Below are 22,150 nucleotides of genomic sequence, written 5' to 3'. Positions count from 1 at the left end.
TGAATTTGGAGTTAAGTCCCCTCACATTCCAACTCATTACCTTAAGTGCAGACATATTAGCGGAAGGGAAAAGGGTGTGGGGAAGGAGACGTGAGCAACCAAGCATTCATCCTTTCATACCACAGAGACATAGACAGACAGACAACAGTGAGCATAACAAATAACCAGAACTGTACTAACCATCCCAAGAATACAAACCCCCTGTCTAACACCCTAACAGCAGTATTGCATACCTATACCCACTAACAGTCAAATAGTAGAACAGTGGTCCCTAACTCAAGACAAACCTACACCATTTGTCCTGGGACCTTCAACCCTTAATGAATAGATGAGCAGGAGGTTATTAGGCAGCCATATTTAGAGAGAACCAAAGAGGAGATAGGGGAGGGGGGGGGGGGGAAGGAGGGAGACGTAGGGAGGTAGTGGTAACGGGGGAGGGAGAGGGGGAAGTGCCATATGTGGCGCACTGGTCAAGATGACCAAAAAGAAAACGCAAATCAGTCACAGGGTACATTTGTGAGGCACGTAATGTGTAAACAAATATTAGAGAACTGTAACAGTGATTTGGGACCCCTAGATAACTATTCAGGACTAAGTCCAGCACTGTCAGTGCATATCAGATAAAAGGATATGAATCCAGTCACACAGGAGGTGCAGGCCTCCCAGCAGGAGCCCGAGGGGCTGCATCAGCCCAGTGAAGTGCTTCGGTTGGGCAGGTGAAGAATCGAGTCTTCTGGCCGTCCACAATTCGGAGCTTGGAAGGGTACATCATGGAGTATTTATACCCCTTGTCACGGAGACGGGCACGGACCTCGGTGAATTGTGCGCGTTGTTTCCGGACCGATGCAGAAAAATCAGGATAGAAGGACACTCTGCTGTTGGCATAGAGAATTTCTCCCTTGGTACGGACAGCCCTGAGGATAGAGTCCCTGTCCCTAAAGTGCAGCAGTCGGGCCAAGAAGGGTCTTGGATTGCCCCCTGGAGGGCCAGGGCGGGATGGCACACGATGGGCCCTTTCCACTGTGAAGAACGGGAAGAAGGTATCTGCAGGAAGCATATTTTTGAGCCAATTTTCAAAAAAGGATACAGGGTCAGACCCTTCCACTTTTTCGGGGAGGCCAACCACTCTGACGTTGTTCCGTCGCAGGCGGTTTTCGAGGTCATCAGCTCTGTCGATGGCTGCAGACATTTGGCGCTGAAGCTCTCTGATCTGTGTCGGCATAGGCCTCTGGACATCTTCCACCTCAGATATTCTGCGTTCAGTTTCTGTAATTCTCTCTTTAGCTTTGTGGACATCGTGTCTTAAAAGAACAAAGTCCTGTCGCAGCTCATCCACCTTGGTGACCAGTTTGGATTGGCACCCGTTAATGGCCGCCAGCACCTCTGCAAATTTCCGATCCAACTCCGTGGCCGCGTCAGACGGATCAGCACCCTCTTCATAGCTTACAAGCTGCGGCGGGCTCTGGGAGCCTTCAAAGAGGGAGGGAGAGGAGTTTGGGGACCCCTGAGTAGAGTAGGGCTGTGTGCGGGAGAATCTCCCCAACTTTTTGGCAGCGTTTGACTGTATCTGTGCAAGAACGGCTTGGGAAGTGGAGCATTCCTGCGCATTCAGGGGTTCCAGGGACTGCAATGGAGGATCTTCATGGACGGATTCATCATCCGATGGAGGCGCAGACGCCCCGGACGCTGCTTTGAGCATTTTAGTTGTCTTCCTCCGATTACCCATGGCGTCTGGGCAGGGGGGGCCAGTGATAAACAATCAAGGAGCCTAGCGTCCAGTAGTTAGCAGAGATACAGTCCAAACCCACGTGGAGTATTGCAGCGGCACTGCAAGGGTTAATATAAAACAGAACCCAGGAGTAGGGGATCACTGGGAGTATGGAGGACTCAGTGCTGGGCTGCACAACTTGGGGTCCCCAGGGCTGAGGTGGGCAGCAGCAGGGGAATTACTTCCCTACCTTGGTCCTGGCTCAGTCCGGCAGTGTCAGGGTTAACCCTGCGCGCCTAGGCCTCAGGCAGCGCAGGGGAGTCCCACAAGATGGCGCCTCCAGCAGGATGCAGGGCTGGCTGGATCACTGCCGCGGTACCTCCGGTGGTGGGAGCGGCGTCTCAGGCTGCAGGAAAGAGGAGGATTTCACCGGCAATCGGTACAACGCTGTGTACCTGCCGCGGCACCGGGCGGCTAGGATCGGGCCGCCGCGCGGGTCACATGGCCGGCTGCAGGTAAGTGTGGGGGAGCGGCGCGGAGTCCGCGGCCGCTTCCAAATCGGTACCGGTGGACAGCGGCAGGTGTCTGGGGCACCACGGAGCAGAAGGGAACGGGCACAGGTGAGGGATGGCTGCCTTGGAAGGGAGATGGAGTGTCGGGTCCCGGGAGCTCCGCGGCGCACGTCCTCTCAGTCCGGCATCAGGCCACGCCGCGATCTTTTTGATAATATTGATCATGTGATATTTTATTAGGTTAGGTGCATGTGATAATGATTAACATTTTGTGCATGACACCCTTCTACGTGTGTACAGTTACACAGAATAGGTAATAACTCTGTTCTGCAGTTAAAACCTGCTTCAACCTACTCAAGGAACTACTAGGTCTTCAGACAGGTAAATGATCTCCACACTGTTGGAAAACTGCTTAATCCTGGGATGCTTGAGCTTTCCATAAAGCTTGTGTAGTGTTGTACTTCAACAACAGGTTGGAAACTTCTTTATTATAGGAGGAAGATGCATAGATTTCACCTTTGCAATCCTGACTTCTGATCACAGGTGTCTTTTTGATAACATATATGTGCCACATCTACCAAATAAGGCAGCCTTGTAGGTGTGTGGAGGCTTATAGCCATGGAATAATAATAATTCCTTTATACAGCAGCTCCAGTATGGTATTCTGGGAAAACATGCAAATACGGTTTCCTAGATGGGATAAGGAAAACCATGACATGAAGAATGAGAACCGTCAAGAAGCCTTGGGACATGAGGCGCTGCCTAATTGGCAGTCTCCGTAAAGAGAATTCTTACTTCCCGACCCCAGTCACAAGCCTCTCACTCAGCTGTACTGAAGAGACCCAAACAGGGTCCTTCTGGAATATATATACTGGTTTGGTTTTAATCCTGCATTATTCCACGAGGCTTCCTGAAGGTCATGCTTGATGTCGAAGGAGTTGCCTTACAAGGTAGTTTTCAATCCTGGAAAACTTATTTGCACGATTTCCCACATCTACAGTCATTCTAAAAAGTGATTGATTTATAAACCAATATTTAAAACCATTTTCTAGGGGATCTTTTTAGAATGTTGAAATTTTATGTTTAAGCGGTCAGATATTTAGCACGTGCACATTAATTTAATAGAAGTAGAAACACACATATGACGTAGTAAGTCACCAACAATAAGCCACAACTTTATTAAATCAATAGAAATAGTATAAATCTCATTATCAGCTGCACCGACCCAAGAGCAAGACCAAACGAGTTCAGTCGGAAGGACGCTCACATCGTCAACTCCTACACAGGGAGAGAGAAAACAATATTACATGAAAGAAATGCAGAGGACATAGTGTACACAAGTAGGGGAATCTGCATTGTAGCAAATCAAACCATAAAACATCCATATACACAGCTGTGTTTAAGTCAGAGGCTTACCATGATGGCGTTTACAATGTCGTTGCTGTTGTTCTTGAGGGCACGTACAGCCTTCGCCCTGGACACATTGGCTTGTGACATTACTAGTTCTATGTCCTTCACCTCTACTCCAGTCTCATCAACCTGAAAGAATAAAAAAAAAATTAAATATCCTCTTACCACACAGGGTCATGAGTGATCTGATAACTTCCACGTCCAACACCAATACCACTTAGTAAAGCAGCAAAGCCCTATTCACATGTAAGGGACAGAGATACAACTAAGCCATGTGATGAATGGAGGTGATATTAATGGATTGTGCACCACTTCAGACAGCTGATCAGCGGAGCTGGAAACCATTTGTTCTTACATTCACAACCAATCCGAAGGAAATTGGATCACATTTTTAAAGCATGAGATTTAGGCTAAACACGTACCCATGTAGCAGATTTCCATCCTTTCCAAGAATCAGCATGTGTGCACTTTTGTGATTTTCCAGACACATAGGCCCAAATTTATCAAAACCAATGCAAACTATTTATGAATTGTGTTGTATGTTCTTTACGCATCTGCTTTGACAAGGTGCACTATTTTTTGGTTGGTGCACTTAGTTAATGATTCAGACAATTGTAGCACATATTGGACAGAATTGTGCACGGTCAGACTAAGCAGTAACACCTCTTTTGGTGCTCACATTTTTCTGTCTTGTTGCACACAGTGCAGCCGCGACACAAAACTGGTGCACAAACTTTATAAATTAATGTGCAAGCAGCTTTCTAGTGCAGAGTCAGACAGAAAACTGGTGCAAACCTTTTAATAATTGTGGTCCATTCACTTCAAAGGTCAAGAAGCACAATCTGGGAATCATGCATATATGAAAACTATGGTCACATGCACTGGGCATCAGGCTATGAACACCCGATCATAGAGGTCTATTGTGTGCGGTCACAGCGAGGTCAGCAAATAGTCATCACAATAAGAGGGGGAGCCCATATGGAGATAGGAGAGGTGAGCATTACACCAACTAGCCGTAATGGTAGTATATACAGGTTCTGGCGGGGGTAATTTTAAGTCTGGTATTTCTCTATCCCCTACTCATACATGGGAACGCTGCCTGTAGTTGTAGTATTTTACGCATTTTGCCTGTTGAACCTTGATATTTTAACACAGAATTAAAAAACACAAAAAAAAAAAAAAAATCACTGATCTTACCTCTTCCTCTTCGCTTTCCTCCTGTACTGTGGGAGTCTGTGTGTTTTCCTGTATATTTGACACTGCTTCTCCTTGTACCTTGAATTTTTCGGCAGCAGCCAGCTGGGCTTGTTGTGAAAGATCTTCAATCTATAATGTTCACAACAGAAAAGTTACACACAATCAGCAACTTAGTCGAATGAAAAATACATGCTGGGTAACGAAGGGCATCTAGAATATACCTTGGCTTCTCCAAAGACAATGTATGTGTCGGATGCTGGGCTCTTGTATACGTCTGGCTTGGTTATGACAAACAAAATGTTCTTAGACTTTCGAATAGTGACTCTTGTAACTCCAGTGACCTGGCGAAGCCCCAACTTTGACATAGCCTGGTTATAGAAATAAAAAAATTCAAATGTTTTTTTTATTCATGTAAATACAATACAATTCTAGTTTGTGTGTAGTGGTTGTAAATGGTATTGCAGGTCTAAGTCCTCTCATTCACACTTGTGTTTGAGCTTTCTGTTACGCTCTCCTAAAAAAGTGTGGAACAAATACTAAAAAAGAAACTTTGGTAATCTAACATTAACATTTTTTTAAATGTTTTAAAATTATGTTACCGAGGGGTTGGTCAGACTGAGCTGTGCTGCTGCAGTATAAAGGGCAGCACAAAGGGTTTCTGTAACACAAGTCGATTATTAAAGTGTCCCTGGTTTTCCTTGCTTGATATTGATGGTAGTTTTGCTTTAAAACGTGGTGTAAATTTGCTGAAACTAAAATACTATACCTTTCTTGCTTTCTTTTCACTCCTGCTCTGTTTTGCTTTGCTGACAGGTTCCTCATCTATTTCGGCCGCTGCTGCCAGCTATTGAGACATACAATTAAGAAGTTTATTTCTGTAAATATGTGGGTGTAGGTTTTTTTTTTGCATCAGAGACTGCAAAAGTCACACCCAGGGCTGTAACCTTACCTGTGCCTGCTGTGTAGTTTGCGTGGAGTCCTGTTCAAGCTCGGGAGGAGAATCATCGCTGTCGGAATCTGTTCCTGATCCTGCAAAAATACACACAATTAGGTTAATTTCAATATCAGGAATCGATGAACGGAAACCCGGTCTTTGCCGAAAACCTAGATATCAAGAAAATATTAGAGTAATCCACACACACATATATATATCCAGCTTTGCAAACATGTCACTAAACTAACAAAGGACATGTGCAGCGGTTAGAACACGTGACTTGTATCTTGACACAACTACATTGCATCACCAGGCTACTGCCATCCATGGAGGCCTCTAATATAAAGCCAGCGGTGTATGTAAATAGTCCTGCAACTCCAAGCGCCATGAGAGAATGGTCAGGTGCGCTACAACCCTACTTTTGGACTACTCTCCAATCTCTTTACTCACCTAAAGAATGAACATGCAGCCACTCCTTATATTAAATGGTACAAGGGACCTGGTTCTCATTACCAAACAGGGGCCCAGCAGTGAAAGCCACCGATGATTGCATCCAGTGCATCAGGAATAACTTCTAATAAACCAGAACATCCTTTTAAGATCTGCACAAACCTTGCAATATACCTGTCTGTTCTGCGTCTACAGCTACTAGGTTTCTCTAGTGACAGACCACACACTGTCGTGCAACCCGCATCATTCCTATTTATGTAAACAATTGTCATCATACATCTATATTTACCAGATGTAGAAGAAAATGTGCATAGTCTACTTCCAATGGCAAAATTAGTCTAACAAGAACCTCCCTTAATGTAGTAAATGAACGTTGACAAAAAGCTGTTTTGGGTCCGTGAAAGTTTCCCGGGACTCTTGACATCATAGCGATCCATGATGCAAGGGGCTGCTGCTGCTTTAGTGTTAAAATGATTACAGTCTTGGTGCTGCCCTTTAGAGAAGCAGCAGACCCCTCACATTATAGGTCGCAATGATGTAGAGTTCCTTGCCAGAAAGAGTTTTTGGCCCGGGAAACAGGGCACAAGTGAGTACAGGCGGTCCCCTACTTAACACTTGACTTGCATACGACCCCTAGTTACAAACGGACCTCTGGATGTTGGTAATTTATTGTACTTTAGTCCTAGGCTACAATAAACAGCTGTAACAGTTATCAGAGGTGTCTGTAATGAAGCTTTAGTGTTACTCCTGGTTCTTATGACAACCCAACATTTTCAAAATCCAATTGTCACAGAGACCAAAAAAGTTCTGTCTGGGGTTACAATGAAAATATACAGTTCCGACTTACATACAAATTCAACTTAAGAACAAACCTACAGACCCTATCTTGTATGTAACCCAGGGACTGCCTGTATTGCATAAAACCGGAGGATGAGGCATATGATCCCAAATAGGTTACACCTAGGTTTTAATAGAGTTAAGCATCTATATGGTTAACAACTCAAGTAGTTTTCCTTCCAGGAGATGGAAGAGGATGACGCTTATAGAGAGCAGTAGCTGGATGTTCCCGCATATTGGACTATATGCAAGTCACTGCAGCTACATAGCAGTTGGACTACGTGGAAAGAAAACTACCCAGGTCTCTCTACACAAATATCACACCAGTCACTGTATACATCTAAGGTTAGTTGTATTAATTGTAGGTCAACATCTATCTTCAACACCATGCAATATAAACGCCAAAGGTACCCTCATCGTTCTTCAGAACCGGCTCCTTCACGGGAACAGCTACAGGTGGTTTGGGAGGAGCCAGGTCCACCATGACCGGCTGATAGACCACTTCATCAGCAGGCACCTCAGCAGGGATCAGAGGTGGCAATTCCTCCTCTTCAACAGCAACGGGAGCGGGTGCAATAGGTTTGGCAGGCGTTTTGGAGACAGGTAGAGAAACAGAAGCAAAAGGTACAGAGTCCACGAGAGGCAAAGCAGGAGGAGGGGTTAGCTCTTTTGCAGGACTTGAGATAGCTAGCTCTGGAGCAGAAACCTGAGACACTTTCTCAACTAAAAGAATGGAAGAAGAACCAAGATTAGGGGCAGCAGAGGTAGACAGGTCGGTAGAAAGGGGCAAGTCACTGTTATCAGGGGTGGCAGAAGCAGCCATAAGCAGGGAAGTGGCACAAGTCATAAGGGAGTCTGGCTCAGCCGACTCATCCTCAGAAGAATGAAGAGAGCCGGCGTCAGCCGACAGAAAGCCAACATGATAGGACAGACCACTTTCACATACAGGCTCAGCCCGGCTTCGCTTTGTATCATGGTCATGGCTCTCAGGCAATGTTACTTCATTTACTGCATTTGTATCCTTATCCAAATCATCAGACGATTCCTGATCATTCTGATAAGATTCAATAGGTGGATTTTTAATATCCAATGTTTCACAAGCATCGACCATGGTGGTGGATCTTACACAACTATACATTGTGTCTGCCTCAGACATGGAGGCCTCCTCAAGCAAAGCAGGTGGGGCATCAGCCTCCACAGGCACATCAGGCGCCTTGTTTACCAATGTGGGGGTCTCTAAAGGCACAGTAAGTTGGGCCTCATCCTCTACAATCAGGGTCTCATGAGGAACATCTGGCAGGGTCTCTCCCATCACTGTGGAGGCGTCCTCAGTCATGGATGCCTGCTTCTGGACAGTGGGAGCTTCATAGGGCACTACATCTGACAGCACTCCAGGAGTGGGAGCTTCTGCACACACTTGGATGAATGCAGCATTGTCCACTGCAGTAGTAACTCCATAAACGCCACTATTTTCAGTCAGTGACTGTTTTTGCAGGGCAGCCGGGGCCTGCGCCGCCTCAGAGGGGGCAGCCGGGGCCTGCGCCGCCTCAGAGGGGGCAGCCGGGGCCTGCGCCGCCTCAGAGGGGGCAGCCGGGGCCTGCGCCGCCTCAGAGGGGGCAGCCGGGGCCTGCGCCGCCTCAGAGGGGGCAGCCGGGGCCTGCGCCGCCTCAGAGGGGGCAGCCGGGGCCTGCGCCGCCTCAGAGGGGGCAGCCGGGGCCTGCGCCGCCTCAGAGGGGGCAGCCGGGGCCTGCGCCGCCTCAGAGGGGGCAGCCGGGGCCTGCGCCGCCTCAGAGGGGGCAGCCGGGGCCTGCGCCGCCTCAGAGGGGGCAGCCGGGGCCTGCGCCGCCTCAGAGGGGGCAGCCGGGGCCTGCGCCGCCTCAGAGGGGGCAGCCGGGGCCTGCGCCGCCTCAGAGGGGGCAGCCGGGGCCTGCGCCGCCTCAGAGGGGGCAGCCGGGGCCTGCGCCGCCTCAGAGGGGGCAGCCGGGGCCTGCGCCGCCTCAGAGGGGGCAGCCGGGGCCTGCGCCGCCTCAGAGGGGGCAGCCGGGGCCTGCGCCGCCTCAGAGGGGGCAGCCGGGGCCTGCGCCGCCTCAGAGGGGGCAGCCGGGGCCTGCGCCGCCTCAGAGGGGGCAGCCGGGGCCTGCGCCGCCTCAGAGGGGGCAGCCGGGGCCTGCGCCGCCTCAGAGGGGGCAGCCGGGGCCTGCGCCGCCTCAGAGGGGGCAGCCGGGGCCTGCGCCGCCTCAGAGGGGGCAGCCGGGGCCTGCGCCGCCTCAGAGGGGGCAGCCGGGGCCTGCGCCGCCTCAGAGGGGGCAGCCGGGGCCTGCGCCGCCTCAGAGGGGGCAGCCGGGGCCTGCGCCGCCTCAGAGGGGGCAGCCGGGGCCTGCGCCGCCTCAGAGGGGGCAGCCGGGGCCTGCGCCGCCTCAGAGGGGGCAGCCGGGGCCTGCGCCGCCTCAGAGGGGGCAGCCGGGGCCTGCGCCGCCTCAGAGGGGGCAGCCGGGGCCTGCGCCGCCTCAGAGGGGGCAGCCGGGGCCTGCGCCGCCTCAGAGGGGGCAGCCGGGGCCTGCGCCGCCTCAGAGGGGGCAGCCGGGGCCTGCGCCGCCTCAGAGGGGGCAGCCGGGGCCTGCGCCGCCTCAGAGGGGGCAGCCGGGGCCTGCGCCGCCTCAGAGGGGGCAGCCGGGGCCTGCGCCGCCTCAGAGGGGGCAGCCGGGGCCTGCGCCGCCTCAGAGGCCTCTAATACAGTTTCTTGAGGTGCCCAATCATTTGCAACAACTAAGCCATGGGACCTCAAAACCTGAGCAGATTTTCCTTCAGACATAGCAAAAAGGGGAGCATCCACTACATCTGCATCACACAACTCAATCGGCACCATATAGTTCATATTAGAAGCAAGCATTGCAGAGGGGATTTCCACACCAGGATGGCCTATAGCACTATCATCTACTGCATCAGCTTTTAAAACAAGTGAATTGGAAAGGCAAGCTTTAGAATAAGGTTCATATCCACAGGGAGGGGAGAAATGGGAAAGGAGACGTTATATGAAAACACGGCTATATGAAAACACGGCAAGGCAACATTATCCGTTTAACAACCTAGGAGCTGGCAATCATTCTAGTGTAATCTTCTGCCATAGGTTTGCAGGTCTGGTACACAGTGAACAGTTTTAATCAAGTCCTCCCTACCCTGCAATTTTTCTGGTGAAACATTCAATCTTAAAAATGTAAATAAAACTATGGAAGCAAAGTTCTGACTATTAATTTCTCTGGTTATTACTATTATGTTCTATGCATTAATACCAGGGGAAAGTCTGAGGAGAACAAAGGACACAACACTAAACCTTGGAGCACATGTTATTTCCACACACTCAGTACCTGGAGCTTTGGAGTCCACTGCGGGACTTTCAGGAGCAGTTTTGTTTTCTGGAGCTAAAGCAAAGATAAATTATCAAACCCCAAAGTATAAACAAATGTTACCACTCACATGTCTAGGTTTCGGTCTCCATATAAATCAACGTTAGTAGAAAGTGGGGATACAGATGCAAATTGCTGCAGGACTTGACTACAGAATGTTTGTAGTCTGTAACCATGGTGATTTAGTAAGCAGTACAGCACAAGACTATTTTCAAATGTGAACAGTTTATAGGTGCAATGAATGCATGTGTTCTTGTGGATACTTTTTTTTTTTTTTTTTTAGGACCAAGTGTGTTTCTTTTTCATCAATACAAAAAAAAAAAAAAAAAAAAAAAGTTGGAATCCCAAGTACCCCCCCCCCCTCCAAGTGGAAACAATGCATGCAATTCCCTCATACTGCATGCAATACCTGGAACTTTGGGATCTCCCAGAGGTGCCACAGGTACTTTAGTCTTTTTTGCTGAAGCCAATACAAAGATACAGATCTTTAGTAAGTGAAAGGATAAAACACCCTCTTTGATTGCGCAGATGCCATCCTGCCCATGTAGCTGGGCTGTGCTTATGAAGGTGTATTGGATGTTGCTACTATTTTTATTGTATGGGGCAGAAGAATATCAGCAGACTATACTGGAGAATAACATGCATGACAATACACCTGGGACACAACCTGGACAGGGATATTTAATGTTATCCTAAAGTGATGAGGAGGTGAACATCTACAATTTGGGGCAGTATTTGAGTAGAACAGACTAACTAGTTCAGTCATAGAGATAAATGAAATTCTAAGACTTGCATGCTTAAAAAATAAATGAACCTTGGTTTAGGCAAACATTAATACCTGGAGCCTTGGCCTTAGCTGGGGGCTGTACTTGAGGCGTAGGGGTAGGCTGCTCTGTTTTTGGAACTAAACAAGAAAGATTCACAAATTTAACCTACAAAAGCAGCAAAGGAAACACTTGGTGCTCTAAGATCCAGCAATTTTCTGGATACCTGATTCTTTGTCCACAGCCACTGCAGGCGCATCAGGTTTGGGGGGCTGAGTCTTTGGAGCTAAAACATAAAATGTTGCTGTGACTGATGAGAAAGTGGGGTAAATTTTGGTGCCACACGTTGACAAAAGTGTGAAGCTATGATAAGCTGCTATAGCAAAAAATTCCGTGTCCATAGGAGTACATCGAGGTGTGGGGCTTTCATGCACAAGTCAAAAAGGAAGGATCACATCCAGTTGCAAAAAAGTAATCAGAAATTATGTCCATGCCACCTCATCAAGGTAAAAAAAAATCTTTTGGGATGTAGTTGGTTGCTGCATGTTACAGAACCATTTTATCAATGATGTTTCAACAGGGGAATATTTTATGGCGCAGAAATGCACCGTCAGGCGCATCAGGCAAGTACTAGATATTTTTTCAATGTATATGAACAAAAAGTGTTCATCCAGACAAGAACACTTCTAGAAAGGAAACATCCACCTATAATACTGGATTTCTAATTTATTACAATATTTAAAGGCTGTTAGTCCACACGGCAAAACATCCCAAAACAAATCGTAGTTTCAGCACACTGCAATACCTGGAGCCTTAGCAGGAGGGTCTACTGGAGCCACAGGGGCAGGCTGCTCTGGTTTTGCAACTAAAAGAAAAGACCTATGAGAATTGAGTGTATAACTGGTTGACGTGCGGCCCAGAGTTAATGCTGCTGAGCGGTTGTGGTTTTAAGCCACCATTTAGCAATGGGCAAATATTGCACCTTGATCCAGCAGTGTACTTGTAGTTTCTCACAGCCTTAAAGGGACTGAAAACCCTTTTAAGGCTAAACAAACAAGAACACAATGCTGTGGTAACGGGTGAAAGAGCAGGGTGAACGTCACAACACTGCTACACAACAAACGAGAGAAGCTGTGATAAGCAACTATTACATAGATGGTGTTCATACCAAAACATAGACCTTATGGGGTAAGGTGAAGACCATCTCTTAGGACCGAATGTTACACTGAATGGGTGCGTGTAGAACCCTCCCAGCACCTCCAGAGAACACAATACCTGGAGTTTTGGAGTCCACAACAGGCACAGCAGGACTTTCAGGAGCTAAGGAGAAGATGAATATCCTCAGTAACAAAACCCGAAATCCCAGGGTATGGAATACTTTCTACAGGTTATAGCTCCCATTCCTGATTTATACTTCTACATTTTAGTTAAATAATCTTTGTACTATCCACAATACAAGACAGAAAGGTCATATTAAGTCATGCACATTCCACTTAAGATATAAAGGATGTGCAGTATTAGTAGCAAGTGGTTTAGGCTAGGGTCACATATCATTCATACATATGGTGAACAATTCCTCCTGGGGGTACAAGCATACAACAAATCGTGGCCACTCAAATTTGTTCCTGTGTCCAAGAAGAGCAGATGAATGGCACAATGCTAAATTCTGAATGTGTTGCTTTAGAAAATCAACTTTACCATAAACTTGAAATAAATGTTAGTTGGCACAGCAAACAGTTCTAAAAATAATTTGGGTTTATGCAAGCGATAATACCTGAAACCTTAGCAGGAGGCTCCACCGGAGCCACGGGGGCAGGCTGCTCTGCTTTTGGAACTGAACAGAAAAGATTAAAGGTTGTATCATATCAGACTCCAGCAAACAAACAAAAAAAAAGTTATTTTTTTGGCCAGAATCTGGGAATTTCAGCCTCCCCAAAACTGGTGGGTGAAGATCTATCTACCGAGACTCAGCTCCCCGTTCCCTTTCCATTTAGTTTAACTAGCTAAAATGAATCAGACATTTATCATTAGTCACACTCCTGTGGTTTAGGTGTTTATACCTGGAGACTTGGCAGGAGGCTCTACTGGAGCCATGGGGGCAGGCTGCTCTGTTTTTGGAACAAAACATGAAAGATGCATAAGTACCATTGCTGGGGTATTCCCTGTTGGTGTGTTAGCACATTATAGCAGTTTTTAGCTTGTACAACAAAAAAAAAAATTTCATGATACAGAAGTGTGCCAGGTTTCCCTGATAGGTCACTAAGGTTCAGGATCAGCACAGCTTATACAAAATTGGTTTTACTTTAATAAACTGGAAATGTTAAATCAGCACTGCAAAAAAGAAGTTTAGAAGAAGTCTATTGTACGCATGCTGTACTACCTGGAGCCTGCACTGGAGCCACAGGGGAAGGAGGTTCTGCTTTTGGAACTAAACAAAAAGTCAAAAGAACTGAGTGTAAAACAATATAGGGTCAAACAAGTAGAGCGACCACCTCTTCAAAGCTGCTGGAGGGTGGGCAGTGTCTGAAGCCAAACCAACAAGAACAAAATGCTACAGCGACTGCTGGATAAGTGGGGTGGATGTCAAGGCGTGAAGCCATGATAAATAACAGTTACATGTGAAGCAGTGGCCATGGAGTTGTGAGACTTGCATGCACAAGTGATGGGGCAAAGATGAAGACTTCTTAGGGTGTCCTTAGGACAGTGCATGCTGCTCACCCACACTGCACTAAGTACCTGGAGCCTTGGCGTCCACAACAGGCAATGCAGGACTTTCAGGAACAGCTTTGTTTTCTGGAGCCAAGGTAGAAATAAGAAACCCTCACAATGCGAAATAAAAGCCAATTTCACCCCCAGGCCATGGAAACTTTCTAGAAATTATAGGTTAAAGGACACCTGTCATCAGTTCTCTAACTATTTCTGTCACCACTTTCTGTTGGAGCAGCTCACAAGGATCCCATCCCAGCCTTTATCTAGTCAATTCATACATTATTCATTGTAAAATCATCTTTTCTTTATTATATAAATTAGGCTTATATGCAAGTTTTCTGACTACTATTATAGGATTCGTTTTGTAAATAGAAATAAATGTTAGTCGGCACTGCAAACCGATTCAAAAACAATTCTGGTTAAGGCAAGCGATAATACCTGGAGCCTTGGCAGGAGGCTCTACTGGAGTAACAGGGGCAGGCTGCTCTGTTTTTGGAACTAAACAAAAAAAGGTTCAGGTGAATCAGGAGTGCAGAACTACAAAATGTCACAAGCAAGTACAGCGACCGCCAGTGGTGACATCCTAGTTAAACCAAGGCCTATGTGTGTGCGCATCTTTAGAGGAGCCTTAGTACTAGCAGGAGGCAGTTTGAGCTCTGCAGTAGAGCGCAGGTCTTTTGGATAGGTCATTATGGTGACTTTTTAATGCAACATCAAGTACAATATTCCCCTATGGCAGGGAAATTTAATTTAAAACATAGGTAGGTTAGAATCAATTGTATGCTCTCATGAGCTGGGGCTTCTCGTTTGCACTGATAACTGTATTATGTCTAATTCTGTCAATGTATACCCTTTGATTTGTGAATCACTGATCAGCGGAGCCCCGAATTTTTACCTGGATTTTAATAAAATGTTTAGTGCATTAATACCTGGTTCTGTGGCTTTAGCAGGAGGCTCTACTGGAGCCACAGGGGAAGGCTGCTCTGTTTTTGGAGCTAAACAAGAAGAAGAGTATAAAATAAAACAGATGTTCAGCTGCTCAGTAGAGGCTTCCACACATCTATTGCTGGTAGTTCTAGCATGCACAACACCAATACCTGGCTCTTTACAGGTGGCCACAGGCACTGAGGGGGCATCGGCCTTGGGGAGCTGCGTCTTTGAAGCTAAACCAACAAGAATAAAATGCTGCTGTGACTGCTGGGGAAAAGGGTGAACGGCTCTACAATGTTAGTGGCAAGCAGTGATAAACTGTTTCAGACTATTCAGTGTTCATAGGATTGGGCTGAGTTGTGTGACTTTCACGCACAAGTCATGGAGTAAAGATCCAAGACGTTGCACACAGTACCTGGAGCCTTGGAGTCCACAACAGGCAATGCAGGACTTTCCGGAGCAGCTTTGCTTTCTGGAGCTAAGGCGAAACAGACACCGTCACTCAAATACACAAGAGCTGACGAGCCCTCAGGTCATAGACACTTGTGTTACATTTTTATTAAACTAATTTTAGGATTTGTGTTGCACAGCTAATAGTAGTTAGTTTGTTGGCACTGCAAACTGGTCCAAAAAGAATTGGGTAAAGTCAAGTGCTAATACCTGGAGCCTTAGTACTAGTGGGAGGCTCTACTGGAGCTGCAGGGGAAGGCTGCTCTGTTTTTGGAACTAAAGAAGAAAGATTCATGAGTATCCGGATGTAATGCTATAAAATGTTACAACCAAGTACAGTGACTGTGAGTGGTGAAGCTATTAATACCTGGAGCCTTGGCTTTAGTGGGTAGCTCTACTGGCACCACAGTGGCAGGCTGCTCTGCTTTTGGAACTGGACAGGAAAATCTTGAGTTTGTATACAGGTAAAACTAACCAAAGCCACAAGTAGAGTGACTGACGTAACATAAGGGTTAATAAGTTGTAACAGGTGAGCACAGCAAACATCTATATAATGACGTTATGTGACTTTCATGCAGTCGTGAGAAAAATAGGATACAAAAAGTTACAGGACACTGAATGGTGCATGTTACTCCACCAAACTACATTCACTACCTGCAGCTTGGGAATCCACCTCAGGTGCTGCAGGAATTTCCACTTTGGTTTCTGGAGCTAAGGTGAAAGTAGAAACCCCTTATTGGATGATCTGTGGAACCACTGGCATGCAACAAAATGTGTCACACATTTGGAAACATTAAGATCGCTATCAAGTACCTGGAGATTTGGATTCAACAGCAGTCTCTGCAGGGACCACAACAGCTGGGGTCTCTATTTTAGGAGCTAAACATACATAAGGATGTTACATAGGTACAACGGAGGAATTCAGTGTCCGGACACACAGGACAATAGATCTATAGACCTTGTACAAAACACATGGACATCCAAAAAGTACCTGATGCTTTAGTTTCTATGACGGACTTTGCAGGGACCTCGGGAGGAGTCTCTAATTTAGGGGCTAAACACACAAGTACATTTAGAGGATGCAGAAGATGACAATGAGGCAATCAGGGACATCAAAGAATAGTCACATAGAATAACCCTGTACACATGAGAACATGCTGGAGACCATGCAAAAATGATCATAGAATACTCCAGTCGCATGAAGGCAACTGGAATAGGCCACAGGCAACAGAGCCGCCTCCTTATGGAGAGACAAGGTGGCCAAATGGCACAAGATACTAAGACAACTCAAGTCAAATCAGTAAAACACCAGGGAAGGGCAGATGGAAAAGTGCCACTATAAGGCTGGACCTGGTACTCTGAACCATCTACAGCACTTGGGGCAAGCAACAGAAGTCTACATGATCCCCTGCATGCAGTTTTTTGGGGGTCAATAATGAACAGAATCAACAGCATCGTACACATCCTTCGATTACAAAGGTAAAATAAAAGTCAATTCTGCATGCAATTGGACTGACATGCTAGTCATATAACATATACAATGTACAGTCTCTGAACTTGACCCTTTGGAAAGAGATGTACGGCATCAAACCTTATTGAGGTCCCTGTAAGAAAAGACATGCAAAGTCATGCAGCCGTGATACCTGATGCTTTAGTTTCAGCAACAGGAGCTTTACCAGAAGACTTAGACTTTTTCTTTCGTGCTAAAACAAATAAAATGCTCATTTATAGGACCACTTTATGAGACGTGTCATGAAGTATCTTGTCTCTACACCATTTTCAGGTACCTTGAGATTTAGAATCGGCTGCAGGGGCTTTAGGGACCTCGGGTGATGATACCTTGTTTTTGGAGGCTAAATGAAATATACACGTGTAGACTTATTACCAACAACCTCAGTGCAAGAGTCCTCTGTCCAGGGACCACTACACGGAAAGGATTGCACATGACAAGCACAATACCTTAAGCTACATAGAGGAAAGGGACTCATTGCAACACAAGTACAAAGTCTTGATAATAAAAGTTACATACAAGTAATGCACATGGAGGATTAGAATCAGTTCCCAGTATTTGGAACTACCATTAAGGGCTCAATCCAACTGCCCTGGTCGGACTGTGAGAAGGGACTCAGCGCAGCTACATGTAAGGCTGGATTCACACGACCGGTGCCCGCCGTACCGTAGCACGGCGGGCACACGGCAGCGCGCGGGGAGAGGAGGAGGGGGAGAGCGCTGCTCACCCCCGCCCCTCTCCATAGGGATATATGGCGCACGGCGCCGTATGCCCTGAAAAAATAGGACATGTCCTATTTTTTCACGGGGCACGGAGCAGTACGGGGCCGCACGTGTGCTGCACCGTACCGCTCCCGTAGGGCGCCGTGTGCCCATTGCCGTCTATGGGGGACGTATATCGGCCGTATATACGTCCCCCTTGCGGTAGTGTGAATGCAGCCTAACTCACGGACCAACCACCGCCGTCTGTGGGAGCCCCAAGATTGTGTAGACCACATGATGAAGCCTCAGATCCACAAACTGGGGGAAATGAACTAAAAACACAACATGCAAATTCCAGAGCCCCATCCTACCCATTAGGGGTGTTGAAAGATGAGAAACCGTCATCACTACTGACAGAAGTCTAGAACATCTCAAGTTTTCTGCATCCTCCATAGGGAAATATTAGGAGACACAGCAAACTGTTAAAACACAAAGGTTTATGCAAGGAATAATACCTGGAGCCTTGGCTTTAGCAGCAGGCTCTGCTGGAGGCGCAGGGGCAGACTGTTCTATTTTTGGAACTACACAAGAAAGATGCAAAAGTATTAAAAGATGTATTTATCATAAAAAGATGGCAAAGAGATGGTCTCCTCTGCACAAGCCAAATATGGAGCACATTATATCCTTCCCCCTTCTTCCACCTCTGGGGCAGCTCATCTGATCTTAACCCATTCCCTCACAGTAAACATATTTCAGTGTCAATTTCCATGTGTGTAAAGAAAAAAAGTGATACATAGTCATATTTGTGACATCACACACAGTGGTTTAGAAATAGAGTTTACATGTACTGGTTACATATTGGCCACTACTCAGCATCAATATTAAACTACATCTGCCATAGTTAGTGTGCCTGTAAAGATTAGTAAATAAAACGGCAACACTAGAGGCATACCTGGTATATCAGTGGGTGTGGGAGCCCCAGAGGGAGGGGAGGTGCCATCTGCAACTGAATCAATTGACAAGGGATAATATAAAACTATCAAGAAAGTAATAAAGACACCTACTTCAACGATTCCAAAAATGGTCAATATACTCATATTAAAATAGCTTAATATATATATAAAGTAGCTTATTACCACAGCTGAACGTAAGCTACTTTATGTGCCAACCCTAAAAATGTATGGGGTACATATCAATGTCTTAGGATTACAACTCTGTCAGAGGGTGCGGGAGGTAAAACGAAAGGCGGAGAACCACTAGAGAATTTGTTAGGGATCTAAGATTTTAGAATAGCAGAAGTAAATAATGCCAATGACAAAGCATGCAGTCGCATAATTCAACTGCCGTGTAAAGCCAACGACAAAAGATCAGCAGACCGTATACTGAAGAAAATGCCTCGACTGATTTACTTGCTCAGCACTTTCTCACAATGGAGATTAGCACAAGGGTGGAGCAGATTCCCCCCCCTTTTTTTTTTTAAACAAAAATATTAGCTTCTGGAAAAGACTAAAGTGACAAAGAAGGACATGTACATTTTATACTGTCAACATAAGATAACTCTGTTCTGCAGTGATGGATGTGTTAAATATAATGACCCGAATGGGATCCAGACACATGCAGGCAGGCGTGTTATCTTGTTATTTTTTAATTTTAGTTTTCCAGAAGACCGAATTGACTACTACTGTCCTGGGATGTTATTCAACCTTTTAATGAATCCCATTTATGGTGCCAAATTGAGACAATTTTTGACTTTTTAAAAGGTCTTCCTTGAAAAATCTGGCTGAATTGGCTGATCTTGCCTATTGCCCCTCAAATTTTCAAAACTGGAAAGAATGGTGTAATGCAAAAACTCACTAGAGAGCCCAGAACCTGCCCTACTGTGCAACTTTTTGAAGACAAATGCAGAGAAAGGAATTCTCTCTCCCCTACATTAAGTATGTGTTACACCAGTGGATATTAATGCACAGCCATTTAATGATCTATGAATACCTACCTGAAGGCTCTGGGGCTGCAGCAACTGGTGCCGGCTGAGAAGCCTTACTAGCCACCCCGGGCTTCTTAGAGGCTGGCCTCTTCTCCTGAGCTGCTGCAGCCACTCCTGTAGGCGCAGCAGCCTCTGCCACAGTTGGAGAAGTTACTGTAATCAGCAGCAAGTGAATAAACAAGGAGTCTATTCCCAACAAACCATGCTTACAAAAACACACAAGTCAGTGCCATTAGAAATAAGAACTAAAACAAGTTTGAAGCTGGGTAAGACAAACGTGAAAGCAAGGTCATTGTCACACACACTGAGCTTAAGAGCATGACCACTGCTCCGACAAACGTTCAGTTCAATTATTTCCAAATTCTAACAAATAGAGACAATAGCCGACAACACAGGAAAATGCAACTACTACTGTCTACCATCAAACAGAATCCTTAGTGTTTACAGATTACATGAAATCTATAAAATATTGTTACATGTTCCACACACACACACAATTAGTACAGTGCATATATATACAGGAGTCTACCCCAAACACATCAAGTGTGTCCGGGCCACAGTGCTGTGTAACTAGACCGGTAAAAAGCAAGCATTATTAGTGTGAGTACAGCACTCCCATCACACCTACAGTGCTTACTCAGGATTACATGCAGGTTCTACTCCATCATCAGCGTCCGCCTCCACATAAACACTGAGGAAGCGATCTGAATGTGGGAGTAGCCGACCGATGCAGTGAGGCAATTATGTACTTACCAGTCTCAACTTGAGGCTGGTGGAGATCTTGCTCCGAAACAGGGACAGCTTCTGTGGCTTCACCAGGCATTTCTAAGAAGAAGACAACAAAATGATGAGCTCTACTAGCATACCATGAAGTGACAGCTCCACGTGGTGCTAGTTGTTAGAAACAAAATACTAGATATAGACAAACAATCCACCTCACTCAGGATAAAGTCTCATAAGGACTTCCCCTTCCTCACCAGTCCTACAAAACAGCTGCTTGCACTGGGTCTGGACTCAAGACAATCAGTCTAGATACATACCAATAGTTACCCTCAATGGATTTCATGTCAACCCAAAACCATGTGAGAATCAAATAATTTAGTAGAACCACATCAAGTCTCATCATAGGACATTAATGGGGACTAACACTTTTATGGACAAAAAAAAACATAACACGCTGCTCCACTTGAGGACAGTAATAAGCTTTCAAGTTTAAACCATCAACAAGACAAAGAATAACAGGCTGATTATTGGGGGTACAACTACTGGAACTCCCTCCGATCAAAAGAATAGGACCACCAGTGATCCAGTCAAAGTGGGAGCCCGCTGTCACGAATTGGTGGAGCAGCAGGTTGGATATACTTGTGAATGGAATGGCAGGACGTAATGGAGGGTTGTAAATTACTAGAGATCATGGGAAGGGTCTTGGAAGGTCCTACTACCGACCAGCAGTAGGACCCTCGCCGGTCAGCTTGTTATCCCTTATACCATGTATAGAGGATAGTGTACATAGTTGGTAAAAACCACTTTAATGACTTTTCTACAAGGGTCATTCACATCAATGGTAAAAGCTCCTGCAGCTTTGTCCATAGTGCAGGACACCTGAATGACAGGGGTTACATTAGTTGGGTTCACAACTTATCAGTTATTGGACTGATTATAAAATTCAGAAATCCTTTACTTCCAGTGAACAGGCCCCAGGGGTCTGACCCCAGCGATCCCTAGGAATGAGGTCCCTGAGCAGCCTATATGTGACCAGAGCTCCGCTCACTGCTAGGGGAAAAAGCAACGCTCTGTATTGGGGGAAATGCTTCAGTTTTGTGTAAGTATAAGATACACGAGTGATGAGCAGAGCGCTGCCTTATATGGCTGAGGACAGGCTCCTACACAGCTCCGTATACTACATTACAGCAGGCCCGGGGCCGGGCAGGACTCAGGCCGGGACACACAGCCCGTGCTATGCCAGGAGCTCCGGACACAACACGTCCCGGCCCCGCTCTCCTCAGGCTTCCGCCCCTGCACTAAGCACAGGCCGGCTCCACACCTCGCTCTCCATGTTACTCCCCCGGTACCGGCAGCTCCCAGGCACTTCTACAGCCAGCCCGGGCCCCGAGTACCGCCATACACCCAGCACCCCATACACTACACCCTCCGCTCGCCCTGGACACTTTCTAGACTTGAATTTACTTAGAGAACTTTAAGGATGGCACTGGATGCAAGAGACACTTACTGTGTGAGGAGTTCAGTTCCAAGATGGCTGAAGAAAGAACGCCCAGAGCAAACTGCTTCCGGGATATCGCGGCGTCAGAGGGAGGTACTTCCGGGACGACGGTTAAAGGTCACACCTGCTGCTGAGAAACATGTGGGAGGGATGTCACTAGTCAGCTGCTGGTGTCATTCACACAGATACACATGGGCTTATAACCAGCATCTACATCAGGGAATCTTATAGAAAGCCGGGCTCCTTATATATCTACATCAGAGACTCTTATAATAAGCCGGGCTCCTTATATATCTACATCAGGGAATCTTATAGAAAGCCGGGCTCCTTATATCTACATCAGAGCATCTTATAGTAAGCCGGGCTCCTTATATATCTACATCAGAGACTCTTATAGAAAGCCGGGCTCCTTATATATCTACATCAGGG

At 46.4% G+C, this 22,150-nt stretch overlaps 1 protein-coding gene across 21 annotated transcripts; it reads right to left on the bottom strand.

The window, feature by feature from the left end:
• Positions 1 to 3,374: 3,374 nt before the first annotated feature.
• Positions 3,375 to 21,880, bottom strand: NACA (nascent polypeptide associated complex subunit alpha). Of its 21 annotated transcripts, none has more exons than XM_072134974.1 (33): positions 21,731 to 21,880; positions 20,254 to 20,325; positions 19,510 to 19,653; positions 18,469 to 18,522; positions 18,032 to 18,097; positions 17,093 to 17,158; positions 16,949 to 17,008; positions 16,297 to 16,359; positions 16,119 to 16,184; positions 15,960 to 16,016; positions 15,673 to 15,738; positions 15,516 to 15,581; positions 15,271 to 15,333; positions 15,023 to 15,088; positions 14,855 to 14,920; positions 14,364 to 14,423; positions 13,953 to 14,009; positions 13,597 to 13,644; positions 13,277 to 13,324; positions 12,991 to 13,050; positions 12,492 to 12,536; positions 12,022 to 12,081; positions 11,443 to 11,502; positions 11,291 to 11,356; positions 10,862 to 10,912; positions 10,414 to 10,467; positions 7,460 to 7,771; positions 5,777 to 5,856; positions 5,594 to 5,671; positions 5,049 to 5,195; positions 4,828 to 4,956; positions 3,637 to 3,759; positions 3,375 to 3,498 (listed from the first exon to the last, which is right to left on the bottom strand). In XM_072134974.1, exons 2-33 carry the CDS (start codon positions 20,321 to 20,323, stop codon positions 3,484 to 3,486), a joined length of 2,466 nt encoding a protein of 821 aa, XP_071991075.1. In that variant the 5' UTR covers positions 20,324 to 20,325; positions 21,731 to 21,880; the 3' UTR covers positions 3,375 to 3,483. The 21 variants fall into 21 exon arrangements, with proteins under 21 accessions (XP_071991075.1, XP_071991076.1, XP_071991077.1 ...); XM_072134975.1 differs by lacking the exon at positions 21,731 to 21,880 and adding an exon at positions 21,688 to 21,705; XM_072134976.1 differs by lacking the exon at positions 10,862 to 10,912.
• Between the last annotated feature and the right edge of the window lie 270 nt (positions 21,881 to 22,150).

Source organism: Engystomops pustulosus, chromosome 2 (genome assembly GCF_040894005.1).
Source record: "Engystomops pustulosus chromosome 2, aEngPut4.maternal, whole genome shotgun sequence".
Classification (NCBI taxonomy): domain Eukaryota; kingdom Metazoa; phylum Chordata; class Amphibia; order Anura; family Leptodactylidae; genus Engystomops; species Engystomops pustulosus.
The sequence above is the reverse complement of the archived record's forward strand: the minus strand, read 5'-3'. Positions and strand labels throughout refer to the sequence as shown.

Coding starts and splice junctions, on each gene's coding strand:
- NACA (XM_072134974.1), bottom strand. CDS start 20,323: ATGCCTGGTGAAGCCACAGAAGCTGTCCCTGTTTCGGAGCAAGATCTC. Junction 15,582..15,672: donor CACTAAAGCCAAGGCTCCAG/GTATTAATAGCT, acceptor TTTCTTCTTTAG/TTCCAAAAACAGAGCAGCCT. Junction 7,772..10,413: donor AGTGGACTCCAAAGCTCCAG/GTACTGAGTGTG, acceptor CCATTCTTTTAG/TTGAGAAAGTGTCTCAGGTT.